The sequence below is a fragment of the Lissotriton vulgaris genome, chromosome 12 (genome assembly GCF_964263255.1).
Source record: "Lissotriton vulgaris chromosome 12, aLisVul1.2, whole genome shotgun sequence".
NCBI lineage: Eukaryota > Metazoa > Chordata > Amphibia > Caudata > Salamandridae > Lissotriton > Lissotriton vulgaris.
This window is the reverse complement of record NC_141700.1, coordinates 781,723,568-781,736,731: the sequence shown is the minus strand read 5'-3', so window position 1 is coordinate 781,736,731 and position 13,164 is coordinate 781,723,568. Positions and strand designations below refer to the sequence as shown.

The 13,164-nt window shown below is 49.5% G+C and overlaps 1 protein-coding gene across 1 annotated transcript in view; it reads left to right on the top strand.

The window, feature by feature from the left end:
* LOC147678698 (thialysine N-epsilon-acetyltransferase-like) overlaps positions 1-13,164 on the top strand; it is a 36,805-nt gene that overhangs the window by 11,026 nt on the left and 12,615 nt on the right. Inside the window, exons 2-3 of the mRNA XM_086946151.1 lie at positions 11,500-11,551; positions 12,517-12,600. Coding sequence (XP_086802277.1) covers positions 11,500-11,551; positions 12,517-12,600 — 136 coding nt within the window. The remainder of the gene's footprint in view (positions 1-11,499; positions 11,552-12,516; positions 12,601-13,164) is intronic.

Sequence of the window (13,164 nt, the reverse complement as noted above, 5' to 3'; positions counted from 1 at the left end):
GGTTCTGGTACTGTCCCAGTATATGCATAGCGGCCCTGCTGAGGAGTTCTGGTACTATCCCAGTATATATGTAGCGGCCCTGCTGAGGGGTTCGGGTACTGTCCCAGTATATGCATAGCGGCCCTGCTGAGGGGTTCTGGTACTGTCCCAGTATATGCATAGCGGCCCTGCTGAGGGGTTCTGGTACTGTCCCAGTATATATGTAGCGGCCCTGCTGAGGGGTTCTGGTACTGTCCCAGTATATGCATAGCGGCCCTGCTGAGGGGTTCTAGTACTGTCCTAGTATATGCATAGCAGCCCTGCTGAGGGGTTCTGGTACTGTCCCAGTATATGCATAGTGGCCCTGCTGAGGGTTTCTGGTACTGTCTCAGTATATGCATAGCAGCCCTGCTGAGGGGTTCTGGTACTGTCCCAGTATATGCATAGCGGCCCTGCTGAGGGGTTCTGGTACTGTCCCAGTATATCCATAGTGGCCCTGCTGAGGAGTTCTGGTACTGTCACAGTATATGCATAGCGGCCCTGCTGAGGGGTTCTGCTACTGTCCCAGTATATGCATAGCGGCCCTGCTGAGGGGTTCTGGTACTGTCCCAGTATATGCATAGCGGCCCTGTTTAGGGGTTCTGGTACTGTCCCAGTATATGCATAGTGGCCCTGCTGAGGAGTTCTGGTACTGTCACAGTATATGCATAGTGGCCCTGCTGAGGGGTTGTGGTACTGTCCCAGTATATGCATAGCGGCCCTGCTGAGGGGTTCTGGTACTGTCACAGTATATGCATAGTGGCCCTGCTGAGGAGTTCTGGTACTGTCCCAGTATATGTATAGCGGCCCTGCTGAGGAGTTCTGGTACTGTCTCAATACATGCATAGCAGCCCTGCTGAGGAGTTCTGGTACTGTCACAGTATAAGCATAGTGGCCCTGCTGAGGGGTTCTAGTACTGTCCCAGTATATGCATAGCGGCCCTGCTGATGAGTTCTGGTACTGTCCCAGTATATGCATAGTGGCCCTGCTGAGGAGTTCTGGTACTGTCCCAGTATATGCATAGTGGCCCTGCTGAGGAGTTCTGGTACTGTCACAGTATATGCATAGTGGCCCTGCTGAGGGGTTCTGGCACTGTCCCAATATATGCATAGCGGCCCTGCTGAGGGGTTCTGGTACTGTCCCAGTATATGCATAGCGGCCCTGCTGAGGAGTTCTGGTACTGTCCTAGTATTTGCATAGCGGCCCTGCTGAGGAGTTCTGGTACTGTCCCGGTATATGCACAGCGGCCCTGCTGAGGGGTTCTGGTACTGTCCCAGTATATGCATAGTGGCCCTGCTGAGGAGTTCTGGTACTGTCCTAGTATTTGCATAGCGGCCCTGCTGAGGGGTTCTGGTACTGTCCCAGTATATGCATAGCGGCCCTGCTGAGGGGTTCTGGTACTGTCCCAGTATATGCTTAGCGGCCCTGCAGAGGAGTTCTGGCACTGTCCTAGTATATGCATAGCGGCCCTGCTGAGGGGTTCTGGTACTGTCCCAGTATATGCATAGCGGCCCTGCTGAGGGGTTCTGGTACTGTCCCAGTATATGCATAGGGGCCCTGGTGAGGGGTTCTGGTACTGTCCCAGTATATGCATAGCGGCCCTGCTGAGGGGTTCTGGTACTGTCCCAGTATATGCATAGGGGCCCTGGTGAGGGGTTCTGGTACTGTCCCAGTATATGCATAGCGGCCCTGCTGAGGTGTTGTGGTACTGTCCCAGTATATGCATAGCGGCCCTGCAGAGGGGTTCTGGTACTGTCCCAGTATATATGTAGCGGCCCTGCTGAGGGGTTCTGGTACTGTCCCAGTATATGCATAGCGGCCCTGCTGAGGGGTTCTGGTACTGTCCCAGTATATATGTAGCGGCCCTGCTGAGGAGTTCTGGTACTGTCCCAGTATATGCATAGCGGCTCTGATGAGGGGTTCTGGTACTGTCCCAGTATATGCATAGCGGCCCTGCTGAGGGGTTCTGGTACTGTCCTAGTATATGCATAGCGGCCCTCCTGAGGAGTTCTGGTACTGTCTCAGTATATCCATAGCGCCCCTGCTGAGGAGGTCTGGTACTGTCCCAGTATATGAATAGCGGGCCTGCTGAGGGGTTTTGCTACTGTCCCAGTATATGCATAGTGGCCCTGCTGAGGAGTTCTGGTACTGTCTCAGTACATCCATAGCGCCCCTCCTGAGGGGTCTGGTACTGTCCTTGTATTTGCATAGCGGCCCTGCTGAGGAGTTCTGGTACTGTCCCAGTATATGCATAGCGGCCCTGCTGAGAAGTTATGGTACTGTCCCAGTATATGCATAGCGGCCCTGCTGAGGAGTTATGGTACTGTCCCAGTATATGCATAGTGGCCCTGCTGAGGAGTTCTGGTACTGTCTCAGTATATCCATAGCGCTCCTGCTGAGGGGTTCTGGTACTGTCCCGGTATATGCATAGCGGCCCTGCTGAGGAGTTATGGTACTGTCCCAGTATATGCATAGCGGCCCTGCTGAGGAGTTATGGTACTGTCCCAGTATATGCATAGCGGCCCTGCTGAGGAGTTATGGTACTGTCCCAGTATATGCATAGCGGCCCTGCTGAGGAGTTATGGTACTGTCCCAGTATATGCACAGCGGCCCTGCTGAGGGTTTCTGGTACTGTCCCAGTATATGCATAGCGACCCTGCTGAGGGGTTCTGGTACTGTCCCAGTATATGCATAGCGGTCCTGCTGAGGAGTTATGGTACTGTCCCAGTATATGCATAGCGGCCCTGGTGAGGGGTTCTGGTACTGTCCCAGTATATGCATAGCGGCCCTGCTGAGGAGTTATGGTACTGTCCCAGTATTTGCATAGCGGCCCTGCTGAGGAGTTATGGTACTGTCCCAGTATATGCATAGCGGCCCTGCTGAGGGGTTCTGGTACTGTCCCAGTATATGCACAGCGGCCCTGCTGAGGGTTTCTGGTACTGTCCCAGTATATGCACAGCGACCCTGCTGAGGGGTTCTGGTACTGTCCCAGTATATGCATAGCGGTCCTGCTGAGGAGTTATGGTACTGTCCCAGTATATGTATAGCGGCCCTGGTGAGGGGTTCTGGTACTGTCCCAGTATATGCATAGCGGCCCTGCTGAGGAGTTATGGTACTGTCCCAGTATATGCATAGCGGCCCTGCTGAGGAGTTATGGTACTGTCCCAGTATATGCATAGCGGCCCTGCTGAGGAGTTCTGGTACTGTCCCAGTATATGCATAGCGGCCCTGCTGAGGAGTTATGGTACTGTCCCAGTATATGCATAGCGGCCCTGCTGAGGAGTTATGGTACTGTCCCAGTATATGCACAGCGGCCCTGCAGAGGGGTTCTGGTACTGTGACATCAAAACAACAACAGGCCTGCTGAGACTTTCTGAGACTGTCCTATTAAATGTATAGCTGTCCTACTGCGCAGTGTTGTACTATCCCCTATAACTGTCCTGCTAAGAGGTGCTGGTTTTGTGCCATTGCATGTTTCGCAGCTCTGCGGAGAGTTTCTGGTACTGCCTCCTTAAATGCTTAGCAGGCCTGCTGAGAAGTGGTGGTACTGTCCTACTAAAAGTACAGCAGCCCTGCTGAGATGTTGTGATGCTGTCCTATGAAAAACTCTAGAAGGGCTGGTGCTCATCCATCATAACTGTATCAGTGGTGCTTGCTGAAAAAAATCTGACACTGTTCCATTAGAAGAGTAGAATCCCGCTGAGACCTCGGGTGCTGTTCTATAACAGGCATAGCAGTCCTAATGGGACAGTGTCAGCCCTTCCAGGCGTATAGCAGCCTTGCTGAGAAGGTCTGGCACTGTCCTGTCACAAGCATAGGAGTCCTGCTGAATTTTCCGGTACTATCGTATTAGAAGTATCATAGCCTTGGTGAAGTCAGAAGTTCTGGACCTGTCCCAATATATGCAAAGCAGTCCTGCTGAGAAGGTCTGGTATTGTTCCATTTTATATATAACAGCCCTGCTCAGAGCTCTGATAAAGGTCTCATTCTATGCATAGCAGTCCTGCCTAGCACTACATGCACTTCCTTCCCTTACCTGGAGCCTCCTGACACGCCCATCGGCCGCTTTGCCCTTCTCCCTCTGACCTCCCAGACTTTTCCATAGGAACTGCATACCCCTTGTATGACCTTTGTACCATTACATGCATAGCATTCCTACTGAAAAGTGCTCGTTCTGACCTTTTTATAAGTATAACACTCCTTCTTTGAAGTGCTGGTACTGTCCCATTATATGTATAACAGCCTTTCTGTGAAGTGCTGGTACTGTTCCATTATATGTATAGCAGCCTTTCTTTGAAGTGCTGGTACTGTTCCATTATATGTATAACAGCCTTTCTGTGAAGTGCTGGTACTGTTCCATTATATGTATAACAGCCTTTCAGTGAAGTGCTGGTACTGTTCCATTATATGTATAACAGCCTTTCAGTGAAGTGCTGGTACTGTTCCATTATATGTATAGCAGCCCTTCTTTGAAGTGCTGGTACTGTCCCATTATATGTATAACAGCCTTTCTGTGAAGTGCTGGTACTGTTCCATTATATGTATAACAGCCTTTCAGTGAAGTGCTGGTACTGTTCCATTATATGTATAGCAGCCCTTCTTTGAAGTGCTGGTACTGTCCCATTATATGTATAACAGTCTTTCTGTGAAGTGCTGGTACTGTTCCATTATATGTATAGCAGCCTTTCTTTGAAGTGCTGGTACTGTTCCATTATATGTATAACAGCCTTTCTGTGAAGTGCTGGTACTGTTCCATTATATGTATAACAGCCTTTCAGTGAAGTGCTGATACTGTTCCATTATATGTATAACAGTCTTTCAGTGAAGTGCTGGTACTGGTCCATTATATGTATAACAGCCTTTCAGTGAAGTGCTGGTACTGGTCCATTATATGTATAACAGCCTTTCAGTGAAGTGCTGGTACTGTTCCATTATATGTATAACAGCCTTTCTGTGCAGTGCTGGTACTCGTCCATTATATGTATAACAGCCTTTCAGTGAAGTGCTGGTACTGTTCCATTATATGTATAACAGCCTTTCTGTGAAGTGCTAGTACTGTTCCATTATATGTATAACAGCCTTTCAGTGAAGTGCTGGTACTGTTCCATTATATGTATAACAGCCTTTCTGTGAAGTGCTAGTACTGTTCCATTATATGTATAACAGCCTTTCAGTGAAGTGCTGGTACTGTTCCATTATATGTATAACAGCCTTTCTGTGAAGTGCTAGTACTGTTCCATTATATGTATCGCAGCCGTTCAGTGAAGTGCTGGTACTGTTCCATTATATGTATAGCAGCCCTTCTTTGAAGTGCTGGTACTGTCCCATTATATGTATAACAGCCTTTCTGTGAAGTGCTGGTACTGTTCCATTATATGTATAGCAGCCTTTCTCTGGAGTGCTGGTACTGTTCCATTATATGTATAACAGCCTTTCAGTGAAGTGCTGGTACTGTTCCATTATATGTATAACAGTCTTTCAGTGAAGTGCTGGTACTGGTCCATTATATGTATAACAGCCTTTCAGTGAAGTGCTGGGACTGTTCCATTATCCTGGTACTGTTCCACAATATGTATAACAGCCTTTCTGTGAAGTGCTAGTACTGTTCCATTATATGTATCGCAGCCGTTCAGTGAAGTGCTGGTACTGTTCCATTATATGTATAACAGCCTTTCAGTGAAGTGCTGGTACTGTTCCATTATATGTATAACAGCCTTTCAGTGAAGTGCTGGTACTGTTCCATTATATGTATAACAGCCTTTCTTTGAAGTGCTGGTACTGTTCCATTATATGTATAACAGCCTTTCAGTGAAGTGCTGGTACTGTTCCATTATATGTATAACAGTCTTTCAGTGAAGTGCTGGTACTGGTCCATTATATGTATAACAGCCTTTCTCTGGAGTGCTGGTACTGTTCCATTATATGTATAACCGCCTTTCTGTGAAGTGCTGGTACTGTGCCATTATATGTATAACAGCCGTTCAGTGAAGTGCTGGTACTGTTCCATTATATGTATAACAGCCTTTCAGTGAAGTGCTGGTACTGTTCCATTATATGTATAACAGCCTTTCTTTGAAGTGCTGGTACTGTTCCATTATATGTATAACAGCCTTTCTGTGAAGTGCTGGTACTGTTCCATTATATGTATAACAGCCTTTCAGTGAAGTGCTGGTACTGTTCCATTATATGTATAACAGTCTTTCAGTGAAGTGCTGGTACTCGTCCATTATATGTATCGCTGCCATGCTGCGAGGTACTGCTATTGTCTCATTAAAAGTATCGCAGCCTGCTGAGAAGTGCTTTCAAAGCTTTAACCTCCTTGATGTGACATGCAATGTCGTTCCACGGAAAAATAGGGTACCCTGCTGCGAGTTGCTGTTATGATCCTATTAAATGTATGATCTTCATGCTGTGAAGTGCCAGTACTCTGCATTAAAGTGCAGCACCCCTGCTGAGTAATACTGGCATGGTCCATCATGTACTAGCATTTCAATAATGCACCTCTATCAGTGGTATGGCCGCCTTCTACCAGGCACCAGTCTGGATTGCATCGAGTCGTGTTTAGTGTTCTTTAAGGGTTTGAGTACTGGTGGATCACAAAAGTGCCTAAAACACTTGAGTGGTTGTAGATGATACAGCAACCGCAAGCACCCGAGTAACTGGGAAAAAGCTGTGATTCTAAACACCAATGGGGACATCTTGTTCTCTCCCATTAGAAGATCGCAAACGCCTCATGGTATGAAAAAGTTTCTAAAATAACATTGACATTGCCGCAGCCTAAATCAGACTTCGACAGCGCCAAGAGGCCCTAGGACATGAGTTCGCGCTTTATTAGTCACATTTACATTAACAAAATGGAGGATGAGTGCTGTCCACAGGAAAGCGATTATCTGGCCTCCTACTTATTCTTCTACTCCAGGGAGTCTCCTGGATGTGAGACCTAAAGGTCCCCCCTCCCTCCCTTGAGTGATTCCTGTTTTGTGGCATGTCAGCGGGGCAACCCCAGTGTGTGCTGGAAGCAGGACAGGCCTGCTCGTCCCAGCACAGCATGCTTAGCCCATAAATGTAGGCCCATCCTCACTAGCTAAGGTCACAAATGTTGAAATTGGCATTTGCCTTGATTGGCAGGGGACTGCTGCCAGACCACTCTGGACTGTAGTCAAGTCAAGTCAAGTCATACAATTTATATAGCGCACTACATACCCAGAGGGTTTCAAGGCGCTTAGGAAGGGGAGGAGGATTATTTGTCAAATATCCCCGTTTTAAGCTGCTTTCTGAACGCTAGGTGATTCTGGGTGAGGCGAAGGTAAGCGGGGAGTGAGTTCCATGTTTTGGCAGCCAGGTAAGAGAAGGATCTGCCTCCCATGGTGGTCTTGTTGATGTGAGGTACAGTGGCGAAGGCTTGGTTGGAGGAGCGAAGTTGGCGGGGGGGGGAGTAGAAGGACAGTCGGGAGTTGAGGCAGTCTGGTCCGATGTCGTAGAGTGATTTGTGTGCGTGGGTGAGCAGTCGGAAAGTAATCCTCTTATTGACGGGTAGCCAGTGGAGATCTTTAAGGTGGCCAGAGATGTGTTCGTTGCGTGGGATGTCTAATATGAGCCTGGCTGAGGCGTTTTGGATTCGTTGTAGTTTCTTCTGGAGTTTGGCGGTGGTGCCTGCGTAGAGGGTGTTTCCGTAGTCCAGTCGGCTCGTGACCAGAGCATGGGTGACTGTTTTCCTTGTTTCGGTGGGGATCCAGCGAAATGTTTTTCTGAGCATGCGAAGAATGTTGAAGCAGGAGGAGGATACGGCGCTGACTTGTCTGTTCATTGATAGTGAGGAATCCAGGATGACTCCAAGGTTTCGTGCGTGGTCTGTCGGGATGGGTGCATTTCCGAGGGCTTCCGGCCACCAGGAGTCGTCCCAAGCAGAGGGGGATTTACCTAAGATGAGGACTTCTGTTTTGTCTGAGTTCAGTTTCAGTCGGCTTTATTTCATCCATTCGGCGACTTCTTTCATTCCTTCGTGAAGGTTAGTTTTGGCGGTGCTGGGGTCTTTGGTGAGAGATAGGATCAGTTGAGTGTCGTCCGCGTAGGAGATGATGTTGAGGTTGTGTTGGCGGGCGATGGCCGCGAGGGGGCTCATGTATACGTTGAAGAGGGTGGGACTGAGTGAGGATCCTTGTGGTACGCCGCAGATGATTTCAGAGGCCTCTGAATTGAATGGTGGGAGGCGGACTCTCTGGGTTCTTCCGGTGAGGAACGAGGTGATCCATTCCAGTGCCTTTCCTTGGATTCCGATGTTTCTGAGGCGATGTAGAAGGGTTCTGTGGCAGACTGTGTCGAAGGCTGCAGAAAGATCGAGGAGGATGAGGGCGACTGTGTCTCCATTGTCCAGTAGAGTACGGATGTCGTCTGTTGCTGCGATGAGGGCGGTCTCAGTGCTGTGTTTGGCTCGGAATCCAGATTGTGAGGGGTCGAGTGAATTGTTGGCTTCGAGGAAGGCGGCGAGTTGGTTGTTGACAGCTTTCTCGATGACTTTGGCCGGAAATGGAAGAAGCGAGATGGGGCGGTAGTTTTTGAGTTCGGAGGGGTCTGCTGTTGGTTTTTTCAGAAGGGCGGTGAGTTCAGCGTGTTTCCAATCTTCTGGGAAGGTAGCGGAATTGAAGGAGCAATTGATGACGTCTCGGAGGTGCGGAGCTATGACGGAGTCTGCTTTGTTGAAGATGTGGTGAGGGCATGGGTCTGTGGGGGATCCAGAGTGGATGGAATTCATCAGGCGGATGGTGTCCTCCGTGGAGATGGGGTTCCAGGCGTTAAGGGTGTTAACGGGGGGAAGATGGTCAGCTGATGGTAGGGTGGGTTGGTTTCCGGGTTGGTTGTCAAAGCTGTTGTGGATGTCAGCAATCTTGTTGTGGAAGAAAGAGGCTAGGGAATCGCAGAGGGTTTGAGAGGGGGAGATGTCGTTAGAGTTGGCCGAGGGGTTGGAAAATTCCTTGACGATGTTGAAAAGTTCCTTGCTGTTGTGGGCGTTGTTGTCAAGTCGAACTTTGAATGCTGTTTTCTTGGCTTTTCGGATCAGTTGGTGGTGAGTGCGGATGGCGCTTTTGAAGGCGTCCTTGTTGCTGGTGGATGGGTCTTTTTTCCAGGCCTTTTCAAGGGAGCGGCACAGTTTCTTGGACTTCTTGAGGTCATCGTTGAACCATGAGGCCTTCTTGATACCAAGTTTGTGTTGACGTTTTTTCATTGGTGCTAAGGTGTCGGCGGTGTTGGAAAGCCAGAGGGTGAGGTTAGATGCGGCTTCGTTGGCGTTAGAAGAGAGGGCTGGGGAGGTTTGAAGGAGCGATGTGGAGATCTGCTCCGTGGTGATTTTGTTCCAGTTTCTTTGTAGAGTTGGTTGGAGGTGGGCGATGGGTTTCGGTTTGTTGTAGGTGAAGTGAACGCAGCTGTGGTCAGTCCAGAGGAGATTCGTAGTGTGGCTGAAGGAGACATGGTTGCTGGAGGTGAAGATGGGGTCGAGTGTGTGGCCTGCGATGTGGGTGGGGGAAGTGACCAGTTGTTTAAGTCCGAGGTTGGCTAGGTTGTCCAAGAGGGTGGTGGTGTTGCGGTCTTTGCTCTTTTCAAGATGGAAGTTGAGGTCTCCCAGAAGGATGTAGTCTTTAGAGGGGAGCGCGTGTGGGGTGATGAAGTCCGTGATGTCTTCACTGAATTTTGCGCGGGGTCCTGGTGGTCTGTAGAGGAGGGTGCCTCTGAGTGTGGTCTTGGGGTCGATGTGGATCTGGAAGTGAAGGTGTTCGGAGTTAGCGAGGTTGGCGTCAGAGCTGGTCGAGATGCGGATGGATTTCTTATGGACGATAGCGATTCCGCCTCCTGTATGGTCCGTGCGGTCCTTGCGTGTGATCTTATAGTCGTCAGGGATAGCGATGGCGATGTCTGGGGCGGAGGAGGCGTTCATCCATGTTTCCGTTAGGAAGGCGACGTCAGGGGAGATGGTGTCTAGTAGGTTCCAAAGGTCAATGGCGTGCCTGTGGACCGAGCGGGTGTTGAGAAGGATGCATTCTAGGTGGTTGGGGTCGGGAGTCTGTGTTGTGGACGCAGCGGATATGCTGTCGGTGCCGATGAATCTGCAGGAGAGGCAGGAGAATGGGCCATGGGTGCGTCCAGGAGCGGCTTGGATGCAGTTGGGGGCGCGACCGGGGTTAAGGGCTAGGAGGGTGGCAGCATCGTAGGTAATGCGGGGGTACCCCCCTTCCGCCGGCCCGGAGGATGCGGAATCACCGCAATCCTAATCGACCCCTAAGTCTGGATGTGCAGAGCTGCATTACCTGTTTCCTCTCGGCTAGGACGAAGTCTGAACATGCAGAGCTGCATTGCCGGTTTGCTCTTGGCTGGGACTAAGTCTGGACGTGCAGAGCTGCATTGCCTGTTTGATCTCGGCTGGGACTAAGTCTGGATGTGCAGAGCTGCATTGCCGGTTTGCTCTTGGCTGGGACTAAGTCTGGACGTGCAGAGCTGCATTGCCGGTTTGCTCTTGGCTGGGACTAAGTCTGGACGTGCAGAGCTGCATTGCCTGTTTGATCTCGGCTGGGACTAAGTCTGGACGTGCAGAGCTGCATTGCCGGTTTGCTCTTGGCTGGGACTAAGTCTGGACGTGCAGAGCTGCATTGCCGGTTTGCTCTTGGCTGGGACTAAGTCTGGATGTGCAGAGCTGCATTGCTTGTTTGCTCTAGGCTGGGACTAAGTCTGAACATGCAGAGCTGCATTGCCGGTTTGCTCTTGGCTGGGACTAAGTCTGGACGTGCAGAGCTGCATTGCCTGTTTGATCTCGGCTGGGACTAAGTCTGGATGTGCAGAGCTGCATTACCTGTTTCCTCTTGGCTGGGACTAAGTCTGGACGTGCAGAGCTGCATTGCCTGTTTGATCTCGGCTGGGACTAAGTCTGGACGTGCAGAGCTGCATTGCCGGTTTGCTCTTGGCTGGGACTAAGTCTGGACGTGCAGAGCTGCATTGCCTGTTTGATCTCGGCTGGGACTAAGTCTGGACGTGCAGAGCTGCATTGCCGGTTTGCTCTTGGCTGGGACTAAGTCACTGCCCCTTAGTAACGGGGTCTCAACTGGTTCTATCTGAGTGTTAAGGTTGAACTAATTGAGAGTCTAAAAATCTATACAGCCAAGCACCTGTACTATTCAAATATGTCCCTACAAACATGTATTTAAATGTATGAACCCTGCTATACTCACTTTCCACCTATTGGAGCTCTGTCTAACTTTCTCTTTTAACTAAAACTCAGCCTATTTGGAAGCAGGTGCTTCACATTGACTTTACATTTAAATCCATGTTGTGGGAGGGAGATATATTTAGTACTTCAGATGTTTAGCCAGTAGATGTGTTTGAGTCTGTGTGTGTGAAGCCTTGTGTATTTGCAATCTTAGCTTTGAAGAGCTGCCATCTCATGTATTCATTTCAGGATAAAGTTGAATGTTTTGTGTGTCCATTTATTTTTAGGAACTGGCTGAATATGAGAAACTAGCCGATAAGGTCCAAATCACAGAGGAAGGTAAGATTGAAACATGTTTGGTGAGATGTGGAAAGGCCCTGTGCCAGGGGTGGGGGGGTCAGTGGGGGGGCTCTGCCATGGATTGCTTCATTGTAAAGCCAATGGTTGTTTCCAAGCTCTTACAGCAGCCTTCCCTTGACCCCAGAGAGTGTCAAACCAATCCACACCAGTCTTGTTGGAGCACAGAGGTACTCAGTTACCTGGACCTGTGGAAATGTATGAATTATGAAATGATTTATTTATGCCTTGGAATGACCTATTTTGCTAGTAATAGTTGGGTTTTGACTTTCCCATTATCATCTGGACATTGACACGATAAACTTGCGAACATAGATGTGGAAAATGTTTTTTGCCCTAGCATACCAGTCATGTGGCTTCCAACAGAGCTTCCTGTAATGTCATCTGTTAACAAATTAATACATTCGTTCATTAATCAATTAAACTCACCCTCCCCTCGTTTCCTCTGTAGCTCGCGAGTCACATAGCCCAGAGTCTGATTGCTCACCTTGTCTCTGGACATGACTTATATTGATTGCCTGGTTGGACAAGTACAGCATTTATAGGGTGCACTAAGTGGGCTTCTAGGCACTTGACTGGTGATGTATTAGGCAGGGCTGTGACTCCTTAGTGCTGTGGTAAATATCCAAGATTGATCCTTGAAGGTGAGAGCAATGCTTTATTTCCAAAATACCCCCAGGAGATAAGATGAATCCAGAAGGAACCATCAATGCACTGAGAGGATAAACTGAAATTGTACGGCGATGGTGGCTCCAGTCATCTCATCGGAGACACCTGCCCGAAATGATGTATCTTCATGCTCTCAGGACATCATGTCCACATTTTAAAGATCTCGCGACTCACGCCCACTCACTTATGACGACCTTGTCCTTCTTTCTTGATACAGCCCTTGCATCAACGATGGTGGACCGCCCGTCTCACTGTTGATTGTGTCTCTGTCTTTGCAGTGCTGAAGAAGGACGGCTTCGGTGACAACCCCTTCTACAAGTGCTTTGTGGTGGAACTCTGCTCCGGACAGAAAAGTAAAGAAGGTACTAGCAAGGCCGCTCTTACATCACTTTACCCTGAGCTACACCCCCACCCACAGTTCCAGGCGGGGCACCCCCTCTGCCAGAGCTCAACAGTGCTAACTTGATGTACACCCTGTAATTCCCCCACTACTTCTCTGCCAGTGCCCCCCACTAACTGCAGCAGCACCCCTTGCTATTCTTGTTCTGAGAGACCCACTCACACCCTTGTCTTACCTCTTCATCTCAACTGTAAGTTACTACACACCTTGATGCTCGCGTGCGAATGCCCACCCACAACACTGCTGATCCCCCCCCTTCACCCTGACTGGCAGCATCTCTTGCTTTCTGGTACTACCACATACAGGCTTCCCGATGCACCCCCAAAGGGAGATGTGACCCCCAGCTAGTCCACCAGCCCACACTGTTTTAGTAACAGGACCTCCATAATTCATCCAGCACACCCTGATTTATAGTGGACCCACTGCAGTAGGAACCCACACCAAGCTCTACCAATGCACCCCATCCTGCCCCTCATGCCTTTCCAGTGGTGTGGTCCTTGTACAGCCCCCTCAAAGCACCTCATAC